We start from the raw sequence: 19398 nt of genomic DNA, 5'->3' as shown, positions 1-19398 counted from the left end.
GACTGACATGAGGCTAGAATAGGATGATGGGTGTAAAAAGGATTGTTAAACTGTAAAACAGTGGAGATCATCCCTGTGACTCACAGAGTCAGTGTCCCCTTCACTAACAGTCTGGGCCAGTGGTCCTCAAATGTTAGCTTGCATCAGAAATGCCTGGAGGGCTTGTTAAAACAGATTTCTGATTCGGTAGATCTGGCTGGTGTCCAATACTTTGCATTCGATCAAGATCCCATGTGCTGCTGACGCTGCTGGTCCCAGAACCATTCTTTGAGAACTGTTGTTCCAGGCTGCTGGATGGGCAACAAGTAAGCGCACAGTAGGCATTCGGATGGCCTTGTTATTACTAGGCTCTGTATATTGGTTACCCCAATATTTGCTCTCTTCTGCCTTCAGATTACTCGGTGCAGTTTGGCTGAGATTTATGGGGAAAAGAGATTGCGTTCCTCTCCTTCTCTCCCATACGTCCCAATCTCCTGCCACTAACATCCTTTCTTATTTAAAAAGCTCTTTACAGTTTACAAGGAATGCTCACACTCATTATTGTGTTCAAATGTGAAAGACAGTTGTCATTCCTGAGCGTAAAGATAAGACTCATGAGAGTTAAAGTGGGGGAAGGGACAATGGGACAGAAGAAGGCCCTTTCCCTTTGCGTTTGCAGCGCTGAATGTAGCTATGAGTTTCTGTTTCAGACCAAGTTTCCTAGGGACCAGAGTCTTCCACATTGAAGGGATATCTATCTATCTATCTATCTATCTATCTATCTATCTATCTGAAAGGCTAATATGCTAAGTGTCTGACTGGCCACCATTAACTGGTAGCTATGTTGTGCACTGACTACCAGGGGGCAGACACTCAACGCACAGGCATGGAAACATGGAACAGGCTGATGAATCTCAGAGGGCAGGGGGGAGAGGGAGGGCGAGAAGAGATTAACCAAAGATCTTATATGCATACTAGAGTCCTGGTGTACGATTTGTGCACCGGTGGGGTCCCTCTGCCTGGCCTGCACCCTCTCCCAATCCGGGACCCCTGGGGGATGTCGGACTGATGGTTTCAGCCTGATCCTGCAGGCCAGGCCAAGGGACCCCACCGGCACACGAATCCGTGCACCAGGACTCTGGTATATATATATATATATATATATATATATATATATATATATATATATATATATATATATATATATAGTGTGCAAAGTTAGAGAGAAAAAAGCAGTGATGATAAGCACACCTACTGCGCCCCCTCCCCACCAAATAAAACTGAGTGGGTGGGAGTAATCCCGAGAGAGTCTTTCCTGGAAGGTTCCCTGCAGCATCAGTCACCCTGGTCCCGGGTGGCCCGCTGTCCCCGCCCCTACTCCGCAGCCCTCTCCGCAATGCCAGGACGCCTTGGCAGAGCCCTCCAGACTTCTCCTGGGGGCGCACACCGTGCAACCAACCCTAAAACGTGGCGGTGTGACGCCCCCTCGGCCCTGCAGGCTTCCCATTGGCTCGTTGCCGTTGTCACTCCTTCCTTGCCTCGCCTTCCCCTGCCAGGCGGAGGCGCCGGGCGGGGTAGGTTGCGTTCGCCGTTGGCTTTGGCTGCGGTCGCGGCTTTGCAGCAGGCAGCGCGCCGGCGGGGAGCGGGCCGCGGGCGGGGAGCGAGGAGGCCCGGCGCGCCGGCGCGCCGCAGGCTCCGCGACCGGTCCATGCGGGGCGGGGGCCGGTGGCAGGGCCGGGGGGCCCCAGCCGGCGCCGAGGGCGGCCGCCGAGGTCCTGCCCGGCCGGCAGCCCCCAGCCCTGCCTCGCCCGGAGCCCGGCCAACCCAGAGGGATGCGCTGCGCTGCTCAGCTCCCCTGCCCTGGCCGTGCCCTGAAGCAGAAAGTTGGGGGGCCGGGGGCCACCCTCCTCCTCCCGCTCCAATGATCGCCCCAGGACTCCTGCCGGCCAGCCTCGACTGTGCTCTGCCTGCGCTCTCCGGGTCGTCGGGAACTATTCCAGGCTGTAACCAAGGCTCCCCTCCTCGTTCCCTCCTCCCTCTCCTTTAAAGATTTATTTCTTAATTCAAGAAATTGTATTCCGTCGACTCCTTTCCTCGTCGGTCATTTAGATCGTGGGCCTCGTTTCTGAGTGTAAGAGGGGGTGCGGTCTCTCCCCGCCCCCTCCCCCCAAGACGGGTCGCGGGAAGGACAGATTCCCCCGGCCGACCCACATACAGCATGAAGAGGTGCAAATCGGACGAGCTGCAGCAACAGCAGGGAGAGGAGGATGGAGGTGGGCTGGAAGATGCCGTCTGCCACCTGCCCGGCGCGGACCTCCGGCCTGGGTCGGCCACGGGTGCTAACTCTGCTGGCGGGCCAACTTCAGACGCGGGCGCGGGCGCGGCCTCGGCGCCCAACCCGGGACCCCGAAGCAAGCCTCCCGATTTAAAGGTGAGCACAGACCCTCCCCTGGCCGGGCCAGCCGGCGACTTTTCGCTTTTTCCCTGCCCCGCGCCCAAGTGCTTTCACAGGATGGAAGTGATGGGAAAGCCAGGCAAAGGTCAGAGAGGATGTTGGGCCAGAACCCTGGGCTGGACTTCAGGTACCATTAGTGCCTCTGCCTTTCGGCTCCATTTCAGGCTTCTGTTGTTTGTTCCTCGTTATTCAGCAGACCTTCTAGTGACTCACCCGTAAATATATGTTTGAAAGATAATGTGTGAAGTGCTAGTCTCAGACAAAGGGCTGGAGAAATCCAAGACGCTAACCAAAAAGTTGACACCACTCTCCGTCCTGTGAGATGGCAGGGGGAGACAATGACAGCGCGGAAGGCCAAACAGGACCATTAATCGTCTTTGCTGGATTAGTTTCCTCCTTTGGAGGCCTTTCTGGGTGAAGCTCAGTTTGTCCATCTGTGAAAGGGGAGTGTGGACTTCTTGCCGTTAGGTGGAGCCAGAGGTTAAGCTAGTGCTTGGCCATCCCTGCCTGCCTGCCTGCTGGTGGAACCCACCCCCGGGTGGAGAACTGACAGGTGGCCGAGCACTTGGGCTGGTTTGGGGCCTCGGTTCAAGTTGCACACATGCTGAGCCGGCAGTTAGAACCAGAATCCGAGAGAGCTGATCACACGCAGCGGGGAGTGGTTTATTTTCCAGCCTGAGGGTGCTGAGAAAATTATCGAGCTGCATTGAGTATGTCTCTATATTAATGAAAACAGCAGCTGCGGTAAATAACGCACCTTAGCTGGAGCAGGGACTGCAGGCTCAGGCTTCTCAAGCCAGCTCACCTCCAGACTGAGCGAGATGTCAGCCCACGGAAGGAACTTAGATGCCTTGGAGATTGATGCCTCGGGGAGATTTTCTCCAGAGCGGGTGCGAGGTCTGGACTAGGGGAGGGAACGGACTCGCTATGTCAAATAAAGCCTGTATCCTATAGCAGCAGACACTAAGGAGCTCACCAGAATAAGCCAATGACATTCCTCGTTTGGCCTGAGCGGCTCAGAGTCAGGAAGTCAGAGCGCAGGTGAGTGTGCTCTTACCTGTGTGTGTGACCTGTCTGTGTTCCTTGGGGAGGGATGAGAAGGGGGACAGCTAGCTCCTTGTGTGTGATTTTTTAAAAATGGTAGTAGTTCCTCGAATGTGACCTCTGGGTCTGCTGCCCCTTTCAGAGGTCTGGGGCTAGCCTGATGTCTGAGGATGAGTTCCGCGGGCCCGTCTGTGCACAGGAAGCTGGGGGCCTGGCCCCGCTGCCACCCTGGAGCCCACCCTGTGTGCTCAGGAGGCGTGGGTCCTATTTTAAAGGAGATGGTGAAGGGACAGGGATGCCCTGAATGCTGTGGTGGGGTGGGGGGCAGCCTTCTGCTGCAGACTTCAGCTTCATTCCGGGCCGAGGTGGATGAGTTTGGCCAGCGAACTCTGGTTCCTTCATCAGGTGGACCCTCACCCTGAGTCCAGAAAGAGCAGCTCGGAAGCTCCCCCCCCCACACACACTCCAGCTTAGGCCAGCTGTGGAAACTGAGGGCTCCGTTCATCCTCCATCCCCGCCCCCCCAAGATGGGCCGTTTGTGGTGTGAGGGCTGCAGCGTCTGCCTCTGTAGATAAAGCTACTTTAAGAAGCTTGTTCACCTCACTCTATAACATCTCTCTCTCTCTCTGGTGACACCTTCATTCTGGTTGCGGTAAAAATAGCAACACCTCTACACTTGATATTGAATGCTGAACTCCCCTGAACCAAAATTAACACCAGGTGTGACAAAAGGAGTTGGATCCCCCCACTCCCGCCCCGGAGAAAACAGACCCCTGAGGTGGATCTCGGCCCTCTGGACCCGGTTGGCAGCAAGGAGTAGACAACATAGCTGCTGCCTGCTGGTGGGAGCACAGGGAGACAGGCAGGGCTGTTTCTCCCAGTCTGCTTTCACACATGTTTACAGGGGAGGGACCGCAGAGCCAGACACGAACTTGGGGGCTATTGCAGTTTGATTTGCTGTGTGATCTCGGGCAAATCACCCCGCTTTTCTGAGCCCCTTTTCTGGAGAAAGGGACTAGGAATACTAGATGTGGCCAGACTTGTTTTCCAACGCTGCCAGAGCCTCCCAGCGATGGGAAAATTCCACCATCGGCTCTCGCACTGGGTCGACGCTGAGCTGTTTTCGATTTGATGGCCGTACAAGGAAGGGGCAAGTTTACTTTTGAACACCCCCTGCTTCACACCTGTGTTTGGCCGAGGGAGACCAGCAGTTCCGGTTTGCTTTTGTGTTCATCTTAAACTTTGGAGATAGGGAACTTTTGGTCCCTCAGTCCCACTTGTATTTTCTGGTGACAGCTTCAGGCATAGTGATGGGTTGAGTGCACTGGAGGAAGTCCTCTTGAGAAAGGGGCAAAGAAAGTAAGAGGCTTTATGTGAAGCACCTCCATTGAGGTGAGGGGGTGGGGAGAAGAGAGCATTTTAGCCTTTGCCAGAGAGATCTGAATGATGCCCTGACCAGTGGCAGCGAGGTGTTGGGGCGGGGGGCGGGAGGGGGGGTGGCGCTCGCCTGTGGTCTCCCTCCCCGTCCTTCCATCCTTCAGCCCTTCGCTCTGCACTGTAAAACTTCTGCTCGTGTGGCCTGGCATCTGTGGTTATGGGATGGGGAGGGCCAGTGAAAAGAAGGGGAAATAGTTAAGCAACAGTCTTAACTAGTTTCAGAGCCATCATAAAACTGTAACTGCCAACCTGAACGTGAACATTGCCCTACAGGGAGGCTGGTGCAGCTAGGTTGGGGCCGTCTGAGCTACTCCTCACGCGACAATCCAGAGGCACATCCCTTCCCTCTGTGGCTTGGGTTCCTGTTGAACCGCCCAAGCTCATGTCTTGATTCCACTGTCATCATTATCCAGTCCTTTGCTGCTCCCAGAAACCCTGCTAGGAGATGCCAGGACTGCTGGCCACAGAGAGTGTTGGCTGACCCAAGGTACACTGGCATTCTCCGGCGAGGAACCCAGCTCCAGGCAGAACGGGAGTGGGCGGAGCTCGGGAAAGCGGCAGAAAGGGCCGGGCAGCACACACTCCTGTTACACATACAGCAGGTGATGGACATTCTGAGGCCGGGGGGCGTGGCTAAGCGCAGGTCCCTGGTCCTGTCCTGATGCAGTTCAGAAGCTGAAGGCAGGGGAGGAAACCCCCAATCTTCTCCCCTCTGCCCTCTTTTCCCTGCCCTCCCTCCCCCCTCCCCAGCCCCCACTGGTGTAGCAGGAGGAATATCCGGAAAGGAAGGATCTGGATGTGCCTGCCAGAAGCATTTCCCTGGAGGTTCTTTTCCCTCACAAAAGCCCCTGCGAATAATTTCCCCAGGGATTTCTGAGCAGTATTTATATTTTTCCGGGAAGAAACGGGGTGGCTCCAAATTCCATTATTCCAAGTGCTTTTGACCCAAGACCCATTTGGGTTCCCGCTCATGTGCTTTCATTCCCACCGTACACTGGTCCCACTCAGGAAGGTCAGGAAAAGCAATTAGAAGCCGGAGGCAAGTCACAGCCGCTCCTCCGCCTTTCCTGGAGAGCGCCGGGCCTCAGCCCGCACTCCACAGTGGCCCTGCTCTCTCAGCACTCCTGCCGAGGGCCCACGGGAGAAGGGATCACGGTCCACAGGTGCTGAACGCCTTCAGTGGGAAAGGCGCTGTTTTAAACTGTGAAATACGACCTGCATATACACAAGTGTCTGAAAAGACAGGTGTGCTTTAAGTAACAATCGCAAAACCAACACCCCATCTCCCTACTGCCCAAGTCAAGAAAGAGAACATTGGCATTCCCGGGAAACTGCTGCTTGTTCTGTTCTTTTGTTTGTTTTACTTTTTTTTTTTTTTTTTTAAGGCCTAGGCCCTAGGGTTTTGATAAAATTAATGGGTCTGGGTTTCTCCATTTTTTTCAGTGGAGAAGACAAGCTATTCATAGGAATGTGGGCGGGATGAAGGAGTGTGCGCTCTGGGACTCAGGGGGAGGCTCCCATGGCAAGAGTGTGGCTCTGTGTGGCCTGGCTGCACCTCGAGGCTCCTGGTTCCACTTTAGAAGTGAGGTGCTGAGGTGTGGAGATCCCTGCAATCTCAGGTGGGAGCTGGGCCCTTGGGGGAGGCAGGCTTGAGGTAGACCTAAGAGCAAGGTCATGGGAGATCAGTTCTTTGGCAACGGGCATTGTCTCTGCCTCTAGGTGAGCTCCCAGTCAAACAGGATGGAGCACTTGCAGGAAAGTCATCCATCGAAGGACACATGAGTTTCAGGGTGCTTCAAGCATCATAGGATGGAATCAGAAGCACACGGGGTTAATTGGAAAAGATGTTCTGGGGGAGGTGGACATAGAGCAAGATATTAAAGTCAGGGCGGAATGTTAATTATGAAACACGAAGATCGGGGCTTTCCAAGCCGGGAGTGAAATGGCAGGGGCCAGGTCCCTTCAGGGACAGCACCCTTTTGGGCTGGAATGGCACTTGTTTTCCCAGCCTGTAAATAGTCAGGACCAGTGGAGGGTGCTGAAGAATGGTGAGGTCACCTGTTTGTTTGTTTTGTTTTTTGTTAATCCTCACTTGAAGATATTTTTCGATTGGTTTTTTTAGAGAGAGTGGAAGGGAGGGGAAGAGACACAGAGAGAAACATCAATGTGAAAGAGACACAGGGATTGGTTGCCTCAGGCACACGCCCAGGCAGGGGCTGGGGATTGCAACCGAGGTCCCTGCCCTCGACTGGAATCAAACCTGGGTCCCTTCAGTCTGCGGATCTGCGGTCCGCTAGGGCAGTGGTTCTCAACCTTTCTAATGCCGCGACCCTTTAATACAGTTCCTCATGTTGTGGTGACCCACAACCATAAAATTATTTTTGTTGCTACTTCATAACTGTAATTTTGCTACTGTTATGAATCGTAATGTAAATATCTGTGTTTTCCGATGGTCTTAGGCTCTACAGCAGCAGTTCTCAACCTGTGGGTCGCAACAAAAAAAAAACCGCTAGCAGGGTTGCCTAAGACCAAAATTAATTTTATGGTTGGGGATTACCACAACATGAGGAACTGTATTAAAGGGTCACAGCATTAGAAAGGTTGAGATCCACCGGGCTAGGGCGAGATCACCTGTTTTCATCCCACCTGCCCTTAATGTGAGGAGGGCAGGGCTCCCGAGGCCTGGGATTGCCCCACTCCCATCCCCTCTGTCTTCAGTAATATTCAGAGCAGCCCTGTACGTAGGCTCAGGAGGAACTAGCGACCGATGGGAAAGCATGTGTCAAAAGAAGCTCTCTGTTCTCCTGCCACACGTGTTCTAGATCAATTCCCAGCTGCCTAGTTCTAGTGGGAACTGTCCTGCAGGCTCAGTATTTACAGAATGTCCTTTCAGTGCATCTACTTGTGTCTTAACTGCCAATCCCATTAACAAGAATCTCTCCCTCAAGGAATGGAAACATCTGCTAGGATCTGAATTTGGGGTTGAAGTTTAAAAAAAAAAAAAAAATGAGTGTCGGGGCTGGGACAAAGCCCAGCTGGCTTCTCAGTGATGGTCTTGGAGGCCAACTTAAAACTCATCTCCACCTTCATCGCTCCTGTGAGAAATGGCACCTCCTTTTGACATCCTCATAGACTAGGAGGGTCCTTCTTAGAACGGGGGCTTGACTGGACAGGGTCCGCCTCAGCCAGCCAAACGCGTCAGCCTCTCTCCTTATTAAGACGTTAGAACAAAGCTGTTGAGGGATAGCAGGTACTTTTCGTGATGATGTGAGAAAGACAGCAGTTGACTTTCCAAACCAAATGGTGAAAGGCTTCCTCATTTCAGCCAAGTTAACTGAGTGACGCCCACCCTGGCAGTAGGGACACGAGCCCCACCTAAGTCACATGTGGGGACAGTGAACACATTGGAGCTCCTGGGTCTGTCACACGCCTCCACGCCAGCTTGATCCTGTCAGTTACTCAGACAAGGGTTGAAAATGTAGCAGGAGAGATCTGGGTTAGACACGACAAAAAGCGGCCCTACTAAGCACTTTTTTAAAAAATATACTTTTATTGATTTCAGAGAGGAAGGGAGAGGGAGAGAAAGATAGAAACATCAATGATGAGAGAGAATCATTGATTGGCTGCCTCCTGCACGCCCCGTACTGGGGATCAAGCCCGAAACCCGGGCATGTGCCCTTGGCCAGAATCGAACCTGGGACCCTTCAGTCCGCAGGCAGATGCTCTATCCACTGAGCCAAACCAGCTAGGGCCCTACTAGGCACTTTAAATCTTTGGAAAAGTAGTTGTCTAAGGATGAAATGACCTTTTAAAGATCGTTTTGTAGACGTGGATAGTTCCACTCAGAAAATAAACATAATTAAGTAGCACTCGCCATGTTTGTGTTGCGGTCTCTGCCGGGAATATTAGGGACACTAAGATATAGATGATACAGGTCCTGTCCTCCATTCACTCATATGCTCATTGTGAATTTCGTCCAAAAGCCAGTGAAAAGTTTGGGTGACATTTGAGAGAGTGGGGGGAAGCCATATCATGAGGCAGTACACGATTAATTGCAGATAATGTGCTCTCTAGACTCTAGAGTCCAGAGTTCGGAGCAGGGGTGGGGGGCGGAGAGCTCACTGCAGATGGTGTGGTCAGAGAGGGCTTCACGGAGGGGGAGGCAGGGAGAGGGCACACCATGCAGGTAATTTGAATCACAATCTTCCTTGCTGGTGGATGTTGAGTCTGTCCTGCCTAATGACCCGATGGGTGAGGTCACTGTCCCACCTTGCGTTGGCTCTAGACAGAACTCTGTAAGCCACGAAGGAAACGAATAAAATTGGGAATGGGGAAATCATTTGCCCGAGTTGAGGTCTGTTTTTTAATATCAGCTGTGATGCTGGAGAAGAAATGATTCAAAAAAAATTTTCATCACTGTGCTTCTAAAGAAACCCCAAACAGGCCTGTTCACTCTTCCTTGTGGTCCCTGGTGCCAGACCTGGGGTGACAGCTCCCGTCCCCCTCCAACCCCGGGGTCCCCACCCGAAGCTTCTGAAGAGCCGTTGGAGACTTCCGCAATTCACTTCGCATCCCAGAGAGTAGAACTCTGTGGGTTTTTCCAGCCATTAGCTCTCTAATGCTGGCCCCGTTTCCATAGAGACCCTATAAATAGAGAAACGTTGGCGACTTAGGCTCACTAAGGCTCACTGTGACCCAGTCACCCCGCTGAACCCTCACAGCCAAACCTTCGTGGGGGACAGAGGGAGTTTCAAACCCGAGTGTGAGGAAGGGACACGCAGGCAGCTGCCAGGTGGGATCCGTGAGCTGTAGGTTAGTGTGACTTTTCAAGATGCTTTCAGCTTTTCTGGGAGTTGTGAGGAACACAGGGACCTGTGGGCATGAGAAGCCACTTTGGCTGTTTTTCATCAGATGGTGGCAGGGACTCTGTGCCTCGAAGCGTTTTACTTTTGGCCTCAGGCAGCTGTGTTTGCAGATTTTGGAGCGAACTTCCTCTTTGGGGGACCCACACCCAGGGAGGAAAACAGATGAAGCCTAGCTGTTCGGAGACCACAGGCGTCTCGGGAAGGATCTTTCAGAAGCCATCTAGTCCACCCTTTCTTCCGGAGAGGACGATGTCACCAAAGAAGATGGGGTCCTTCCTGCCCTTAGAAAGGGCTCCAGGGAAGGAGGCAGCCCCCTCCCCTCATTACCTCCCATAGGCAGCTGACGCGGAAGCTCTTTCTGCTCACTCCCAGCCTCTGGGCTGCTTGGGGTAGATCTTGCTTTTTCTTGTGAATCAGGAAACCTCTGTTTGTGCCCACCTCTGACTCTGAAACATCTCAGCTCTTTTCCTACTACATGGCTTCATTTGGCCACCAAAAACTGGCTTCTGGCAGCTGGGGAAAAGCAAAAGTCAGTGTGGAAAAGCAAGTGACATTTAGTAGCTGGAACCTGTTAGTCAGAGCAGGTGGTGCTTTCTGCTGCGTTGGTGGCCAAGTTCCCTCCAGCTAGTCACCATGGTTTTCCTCGTTTCCAAAACTTAAGACTGGTTCCGTGGATGTGCTGAGTGGTTATTGTTTTTTTAACGCACCATGTTATATCAAAACTCCGGAACCACCTCCTCCCTGGCACCCACATGCAGCAGCAGTCCGGCCCGCCACCCCGCTTTCTTGCCTTGCACCTTGTGAGGAGAAGCTCTTGCGTTTGGAGCTCACCTGCCCCCCACTATCCTTTTGACTTTTTTGTTCCCTTCCTTCGTGCCTACCACAGGCTTGAGCAGACTCCTCCACGCTGCTGGGCCAGAGGTCCTGCGTCCCTTCACCTGCTACACGGGTGGGGAGGTGTGACACGAAGCCACAGCGTCGAAGGTCTTGCCCAGGTCCTACGTGTGACATGGGTAAAGTTACCACTCAGTTCAGGGGGCCGTTTGTTTTGTTTTGAACCTGCCTTTGATACTGTCCCAGGAAACAGATAGCTACCGTGTCTGCTCCAGGGTTGGGGTCCGTGGGTGAGCAGGGGAAGGTCCATCAGAAGCTGAGGGTTTGTCTGTGTGATTTGGATGAGCCACGTGACGGTGCTGGCCTCAGTTTCTTCCCCTGCAAAATGGAGACTCTGCTGCTGTATCCGTCCCCTCCCCCTTCCTGAGGGGTAGGCTGGCATCAGGCTGGAATGACAGCATAAATTGGCAAGCGCTTTGAAAAATGCTGTTGTGTAATATTAAAAATAAACGGACCCGGGGTTTTAGGATGCAAGGCCATGTGGCAGACCGCGCTGGCTGCTGTCCATGGCACCTCCACCCATTTCCTGGGGCTGAGGGCAGGAAATGCCTCCGGCGCTGGGACCTCTGGGGAGGCCTTTAGGAGGGCCTGTTTCTTACCTGAGTGGATGTGGAAGGTTGGCCTCATTGCTGGAGAAGCTAGGTTAGGCGTGGTGGGGAGAGGAGAAAGACCTGGAATAGAATGCTAGAAAGACAGTTTGTGATAGGTAATGGGACCATTTGGCAAAAGCGGCTGGACCAATGCCAGAGCCAGCTGGCCCATCCACGGCACTGGGGGGAGGCCTGGTATCAGCTTGGGCATAAGGAGGAGGGAGGTGTCTTGGCTCACGCCCGGTCTGGAGACGGCGAATCTGGCCCTTTCTAGCCCAGAGCCGACTGTGCTCCCCGGTCCAGGCTGCCTTGGACGCGTTGGTTCTACCCAGAGTGGATTCAGGTGGTTCTGCCTCGTCGGGCCCTGAGGAGTGGTGACTCCCACGGGAAAGCTGGCATTGTGTAGCCCGAACTCGGGGGGGAGGGGGGGCCAGTCCCAGAGTTAAACTCTTGAAGACGGAATGGTGGTAGCTTTAATTGACTCGTCTAAAAATGGAAATGTTACTGCTGTCACTGTTGTTAGTTTCTGGGGAAATCAGGTGAGATAATGCAGGAGAAAAAGCACATTGAGACTGGAAAAGGTTAGTTTACAGTGAGCTCTGATGATGTAACTTATCTGGTGGGTAGAATGGGTGAGGCGAGGGCCCCGCCCACTTGGAGGATTGCAGTGAGACTCAGGGAGGTGGGAATGAAAATGCTAACCTTTTACACAGCTCCGTGGCAGTGTGGCCGAGGACATGCAGGTGCAGCGGTCTGCACAAACGGACATGCAGGTGCAGCGGTCTACAACGCGGGGGATAGAGGAACGGTGAGCGTGGGGCAGCTAACGCAGATCTACAGGCAGCGTCTTTTGGTTTCTCCATGGTCTCAGTTTTCTGCTCTGGAAGTTTTTGTCGAGAAAAAAAGAAAATCCAGGAAGTGTAATTCTCTGGAATGTTTTTAAAATGATGGAGGCTGCCTCATGCGATTAAAAGCTGTTCCTCCAGATGTGGCTCCTGGGGCCCCAAATGGCTGGGTTCAGAGTTCCCGCTCAGGAGGTACAGACTGTGGGTTCTCACCTGGTCCTCCCAGTCCCGGCCCTCCTCCCATGGGCTCTGGAGCTCTGCTGAGGGCTCCGCCTGGCCACAGAAACCAGCCCCCTGACCGAGCAGCTGTCTGGGATTACAGCACACGTTGTCTCGCCTGGCCCGGTGGTCCAGCTGCCTGCCTCTCTGAGCAGCCCAGCCCGGGAGCAGGTGGGGAATCTCAGCAGCAGAGCTGCAAGGGCAGGCTGAGGCCAGGGCCGCACTGGACCCCAGCGCCTCTTGGGTTTGCTCCAGTCTGAGGGGAAAGGCACTCATTTGGACAGCAGGTTTTGATGCGTGTGCTAAAGAAGTGGTCACATTACTGACTACACGAAAGGTTTGTCCATAGGGATTTATTTATTAAAAATATTTTTTATTGATTTTAGAAAAGAAGGGAGTGGGACAGGGAGAGAGAGAGAGAAACATCAATGATGAGAGAGAATCACAGATCGGCTGCCTCCCGCATGCCCCCCACGGGGGATTGAACCTGCAACCCGGGCATATGCCCTGACCAGGCATTGAACCGTGATCTCCTTGTTCATAGGTCAACGCTCAACCACTGAGCCACACCGGCTGGACATATTTATTTTATTTTTTTATGGTTACCAGTTTGTTATAAGGGACACAGAGGAACAGCCAGAGGAAGAGGTACATAGAGTGAGGTCTGGAGGGGTCCCAAGTTTCTGTCCTGAAGGAATTGGGTGTGTCCCACCCTCCTGGCATGTGGATGTACTCACTGCCCTGGAATCTCCAGTGAAGTTTATTTTATTGTCAACAATACCAGGAATGAGATTAGCTCCAAATAACAGAAAATCATACTTGTGTTGTATAGACAAAGCGAGGTTTATTTATTTCATGCAGCAAGAATCCCAGGATAGGCACTCACAACTGGTTTGGTGGTTCCGTAGGGCCCTCGAGTTCTCAGGCTCCACTGTGTGCAAACGGACCTTCATATCATGCCAGTCACCTGGTGGCAAGATGGCTGCTGCGTCTCCAGGCATTACCTCCACATTCCGGTCAGGAAGAAGTAGGAAGGCCAGGACCTTTAATCAGGGAAGCAAGTCTTTCTAGAGAGTCTCACCTTGGGTTTTTTGTTGTTGTTGTTGTTTGTTTGTTTGTTTGTTTTTTGCTAAAACTGTGTCATGTGGCTACTCTTAGCTGCAAGGGAGTCCGATGAAGCAAGAATTTTTAGAGGGTGCATGAAGGCTATGCAGTTTGGTTGTTAAGAAAGAAAGGGGGAGCCCTAACCGGTTTGGCTCAGTGGATAGAGCGTCGGCCTGCGGACTGAAGGGTCCCAGGTTTGATTCAGGTCAAGGGCATGTACCTTGGTTGTGGGCACATCCCCAGTAGGAGGTGTGCAGGAGGCAGCTGATCGATGTTTCTCTCTCATCGATGTTTCTAACTCTCTATCCCTCTCCCTTCCTCTCTATAAAAAATCAATAAAATATATATTTAAAAAAATTTTAAAAAAAGAAAGAAAGGGGAAAATATATTGAGTGTGCAGTTAGCAGTGTCTGCTACAACAGCATAGCTTGATTGTATGGCTCTGATTTTCCCAGAGTGTCACCATGAGGCCTCTTTGGAAATGGATGCCTGCTGGTCTAGAGGATCCCATGCAGCTTGAAGGAGGACCTACCTTAGAATGAGGAAGGGGCTGGGGAACGGGGGAGAATCAGACCAGAGGGAAATCACCTCAGTGCTGCCTGCGTGTGCCCCTGGGCCCCAGACTAGCCATGAGGATCTCATGCCCAGTAACCCTGACCCCACGTGTGGATTGGGAATGTCCTGTGGGGAGCCATGGAGGTGCATTTCTTTGGAAGGAAAGGAGCAGGTCTGGGTGGCCCCCTTTCTGCAAGGCGTGATCTTTAGGTGTGACGGGCCCTTTATGGGGTCTTCCAGGTTCAGACAGCTGTAGTGGCTACACTGATCTCCCAAGAGCAGACTCCTCACTTCTGCCCACCAGCTGGGCACTCCGGAGCTTTCCACTCACCAGGGGCCTCTGTCTCTCCCTCTTAAGAAAATCCAGCAGCTCTCGGAGGGCTCCATGTTCAGCCACGGCCTGAAGCACCTGTTCCACAGCCGCCGCCGGTCACGAGAGAGGGAGCACCAGACGTCTCAGGATTGCCAGCAGCAGCAGCAGCAGCAGCAGCAGGGCGTGTCTGACCATGACTCCCCGGATGAGAAGGAGCGTTCCCCCGAGATGCATCGGGTCTCCTACGCCATGTCCCTGCACGACCTGCCCGCCCGGCCCACCGCCTTCAACCGTGTGCTCCAGCAGATCCGCTCCCGGCCCTCCATCAAGCGGGGCGCCAGCTTGCACAGCAGCAGCGGGGGCAGCAGCGGGGGCAGCAGCCGGCGGACCAAGAGCAGCTCCCTGGAGCCCCAGCGTGGCAGCCCCCACCTGCTGCGCAAGGCCCCCCAGGACAGCAGCCTGGCCGCCATCCTGCACCAGCACCAGTGCCGGCCCCGCTCCTCTTCCACCACGGACACGGCCTTGCTGCTGGCGGATGGTGGCAATGTGTACCTCTTGGCCGAGGAGGCCGAGGGCATCGGGGACAAGGTGAGGTGGGACAAGGTGAGGGCCTTTCAGGTCGGGGGGGCTACTCAGAGGCAAGTGCTATTTCGGGGCGCAGGGGGTGGTTCTGCACCTGGGGGCTGAGCTGGGGGCCCCCGCATAGTGGGCTGGACCCCTGTTGCCTGCGGATCTGTCTGCCTGCTTGAAGGAGGCAGAGGGAGACTAAGCCAAAGCCAGAGATGACCCCAAAGGCTCAGGCTAATATTAATTTTGGTTTTGTTTTCTTCAAACGTGCTATTGGGAGGAATTACGTGCAGTGGTTAAGAGCACAACCCTGGTTCTGCCACTTACCAGCTCCACCAGTCACTTAACCTCTTTGTACCTCAGTCTCCCCAGTTGAAAATGGGGATAATAATAGAGTTGCTATAGGAGTAAGTGGGTTCATCTGTGTAAAATACTTGGAATGGAGCCTGATACAGTAGCGTTGTTATTATGATTACCAACCAAAGAAGACAGGGGCGGGATCCAGGAAGTGCTGTTCAGTAAGGAGACCGTCTAGTTTGGTACTTCCTGGACTTACTCATGTAACAAGTATTTATCGAATACTCGTTCTGTGCTATGAGAACGTACCAGCCAGAGGTGTGTCCTCAGGGAGCTCACTGAGCAGAGGGGAGACAGCTGGGCGAGTGGAGCGATGGGGTGATGAGGCTGTGATAGAGGCCGCGGGAGCTTCAGGAGAGGGAGGCTGGAGGGGAAGGGGGAGTTGGCAAAGACCTTCTGGAGGAAGCCAGCGAGCTAAATCTTGAAGAAGGAATATAATTTAGGCAGCAAAGAACGGGGTGGAGGGGACCAGAGCGGGAAGGTGTAGTGTGTACTAAAGCAATTTAGCTGGTGCCAGGGGCTCCTAGGGGCTCGTTGTGGTTGGAGAGTCCAGCACTTTGGGGGACTGACAGGTAGACTGAGGCCAGTGAGACATGGAGAGGAAACAAAGTCAGAAAACACTTGGCGTTAGAATCCATGGTACAAGCTGAGAAGTGGATATGGAAGACGAAGTAGGGAGGGAGGAGAGGGTGGCTCCAGGGTTTAGGGACGGGGCTTTCTCTAGTTGGGAAACACGGGCAGAAGGAGCATGTTTGGGAGGAAAGGGATAAAATCCGTTTTGCTGCTGTCTAACTACAGAGCACCAACTGGCAGCCGGGTTCTTGGGGCGAGGTCTGGGCTGGGTCTAGCGCCCTGGAAGTCAGCACCGAGCTTGAAGTCCTGGGTGTGGATGAGACTCTGGAAGGGCATGTGTTGAGTGAGAAGGAGACCAAAGGCGGGTCTGACATATAGGGAGAGAGCAGCCAGGTGTGGAGGAGTAAACCTGGAGAGAGGAGGCCAGAGCCAGAGGAGAAAGGCATTTGAAGGAGGAGGAAGTGGTCCGCAGAGTGGAGTGTGGCAGGGGTGCAGGTCAGATCTGGGTTTGGAACCGTAGATGGGTAGTAAGTACCAAGGTGGGACTGCGGGGGTCACTGGTAACCAGCAAGAAACCAGTTTCAGGACATTGAGGGAGACGGTGGAAGGGGTGGCAGCACGTGTAGCTAGTCTGGGGAGGAGAAAGGCCGGTGATATGGGGTTGGGGAGATTTTATTTTGAGTGGTTTTTATTTTTTTTAGTGTTTTTTGTGTGTGTTTTTTTAAGATGGTCAGGGAGGATTGCAGATCACATAGGGCCCAGTAGGCCAGGAGAAAGGCTTTTGACTTTTTTTCCCTCAAGTGAGATGGAAAGTTATTAGAAGGTTTTCATACAGATGAGTGACACCTTTCAAGAAGATCACTCCGGCTGCTAGGTGGAGAACGTGCTGTGAGCCAGGGCATGAGCATGGAGCCAAGCTAGAAAGTGCTGGGATCCTCTAGCGGGGAGGTGATGGCTTGCAGCAGGATGGGGGTGCTGGAGGTGAGGAGAAGTGGTGGGCTCTGGATTTGCTTCAGAGATCAAGCGACACCCATCTCTGACAGATGTGGGGCACGACGGGGAGCAGGCGAAGACGGCTTGCATGGTTTTGGCCTGGCAGCTGGAAAGAAGAAATTGCCCTTGACGGAGTTGGGGGAAAGCAGCAAGTGGAACAGATATTTGGCAAGGGCTGTGGGGGTAGAAACGGAGCAGGTTTTAGGCATGCTACATTTGAGACGGTGATTAAACGCCCACGAGGAAATGCTAAGCAATCAGACGAGTAAATCTGGAGTCTCAGGGAGAGAGCCAGGCTGGAGGCATACACTGGGGAGTTGTCAGTGTATAGACAGTATTTAAAACGGTGGCGCCGGACCATTCACAGGCAAAGTTTCAACTGCGAAGAAGTCTGTTCCGAGAGTGAGATCTGGATGTATCTCCAGAAGGGTAGCATGGCCTTGGGCGGGGGAGGAGGTGGGGGACCCTCTGAGGGGCCCGGCACACCGTCAGCCAGGCCCACCTCTCACTGCTGAGTCAGCGAATACATTTTAAAAATCAAATTAGAACAGTCCTGTTAAGTGAAGGTCTCTGGTGCTACAGCGACCGTACTTTAGCAAGAGAGAACATGGACCGTGTGGTCTCTGCCCCTGGGGCAGATGGAGCGGGTGGGCGGTGGGCCCCGTGGGAAGCTGGGAAGGGTTGTAGATGTTTGCTGACTGGGAGCACGGGCTGGGGAGCTTCTCCCCGGGGTTTTCCATGTGGCTCATAGTTGGCCTTCACAGTGGCCTGGAGATACCCAGAGGGCAGGGCAGGAGTCTCTTCTTGCTGCCGGCCGAGGCCAGGCCCAGAGACTCTTGGGTGAGCTGAGTGGGGGATGGCTCCTGGGCTCAGGGTGGTGATGGGGGAAATGGTTGTTCCTGTGATTGTCTTCTATCCTTATTGAAAGCTTTCAGCTTTCCAAAGCCTTGTCACGTGCACTGCCTGGTTAATCTTAATAACATCCCTGTGAAGCAGGCGTTATGATCTCCATGTTACAGCTGGATAGACTGAGGCTTAGCGGCAGGAATCAAGGGGCTGCTGGTCTGAGGGTGCCCAGCTAGTTCATGGCAGGGAGGAGACTAGATCCGCTGTTTCTAGCCTGTCCACAAGATCAAATGGAGACCGTTTTTATGCAAGGTCTCCCGTGAGCAGGTTTGCCTCGGCCCCGGGAGGGTGACTTGATCTCCTTGTTGACATTTCCCTCAGTTACACAGCTTCCTAACCCGGACCTGTCCCTCCACGGACAGGTGTGGCCTTGGGGGGTCCTTCCAGGTCAGGGAGGGAGCCCTGCTCTGTCAGCTGACTTCCCCAGACCCAGAGGCCATTGGTTGGTGTGAGAAGCTGTGGTGGTTCCCCCCTGGTCTCTGGCATGAATAGAAGGTATTCTTCTCTCTCGAGTAAACACAGCCCCACATGCTCTCTGCAAGCTCCCTGGTGATTACTAGCATCTATTTTTAATTCATAAGCCTCCCTCACTACAACACCCCTTGCCATTGTTTAGAATGCACCAGCTGGCTTTCGGACCAGAGCCCTGACCAGAGTCCTCTTGGGGGGTTGAGTTATCAAAACACCCCAGAGGCAGCTGAAGTTGCTGGGCTGCCCTGGAGAGGCTCATCGCACCCCAACCTAAGAAAGTAGGGGCCCTGGAGCCCCGAGGAGAGCTTGGGCTCCACAGAGGGACAGGATGGGGCCCCCAGTCCCAGCCGCAGTTCTGCCTTGGTGATATGGTCTGGCTGTCATGTGTTCCCTTCAAACCCCGTTAGCTGTCTTTGAGGTTGTGCCTTAAATAAGTCCCTTTAAAACAACCAAAAAAAGTTGTCATCGCAGCCTCACCATTCTGCTTTCTATTATTTGTGTGACACTGAGCAAGGGAACCACTCTGTCTCATATCTATGAAGTGGAGAAACATTGTCAGCATTCGCTGGTACACTGGGGCATTGGCGGGCGAATAGAGAAGGCAGGTGACAGGACTTCTGGGTCCCCATCTGTGTGGCCTGCTCCTGGGCATCCCGGGGCTGCAGCAGGAGCCACTGGTCGTAGGTGCAGTGATATGGGCTGCCTGGTTCCTCAGCGGATGAGTTCCTGCCCTCTGTTTTAATTTGTTCTCTGCTGAGCAGCAGTTTCTAGAAAATGTGTACTCAGGAAAATTGAGTAACTCTTTCGCCCTGGCTTCATTACCTGGGAGTGGACTGGCAGGAGTCAGCAGTCTGTATCCCTTTTCTCCTGTTCCTCCCCTGTCCGGATTGTTCTTTGCTTCCCTTTCAGCCTTGTTTAAAACCTCTCCCCTGTCCTGGCCGACGTTGCTAAGTGCACAGAGCATGGGCCTGTGCACCAAAGGGGTCCTGGGTTCAAGTCCCAGTTAAGGGCACACATCTGGGTTGCAGGTTTGCTCCCTGTCCCTAGTCGGGGTGCGTGCAGGAAGCAGCCGATAGATGTGTCTCTCACATCGATGTTTCTCTTGCTCCTTCCCTCCCCTTCTCCTTCCCTCACTCCCTCCCATTCTCTCTGAAAAGCAATGGAAAAAATATCCTCAGGTGAGGATTAAAACAAATTTAAAAACACACACAAAAAAACCTCTCCCCAGCTG

The 19398-nt window shown here is 53.5% G+C and overlaps 1 protein-coding gene across 4 annotated transcripts in view; it reads left to right on the top strand.

Moving 5' to 3' along the window:
* The first annotated feature begins 1576 nt into the window (after positions 1-1576).
* TMCC2 (transmembrane and coiled-coil domain family 2) overlaps positions 1577-19398 on the top strand; it is a 36350-nt gene continuing 18528 nt past the window's right edge. The window contains exons 1-2 of one of the 4 annotated variants that reach the window (XM_079761274.1): positions 1577-2410; positions 14346-14888. In XM_079761274.1, coding sequence (XP_079617400.1) covers positions 2198-2410; positions 14346-14888 — 756 coding nt within the window. In that variant the 5' untranslated portion in view covers positions 1577-2197. Of the gene's footprint in view, positions 2411-2807; positions 3476-6511; positions 6535-13242; positions 13345-14345; positions 14889-19398 lie in introns of those variants that run through there. The other 3 variants (XM_079761276.1, XM_079761277.1, XM_079761275.1) reach the window with 3 other exon arrangements.

This window comes from Cnephaeus nilssonii (assembly GCF_951640355.1).
Source record: "Cnephaeus nilssonii genome assembly, chromosome: 21".
Lineage (NCBI taxonomy): Eukaryota > Metazoa > Chordata > Mammalia > Chiroptera > Vespertilionidae > Cnephaeus > Cnephaeus nilssonii.
Note: the sequence above shows the minus strand (reverse complement) of the source record. Positions and strands in the feature narration are given on the sequence as shown.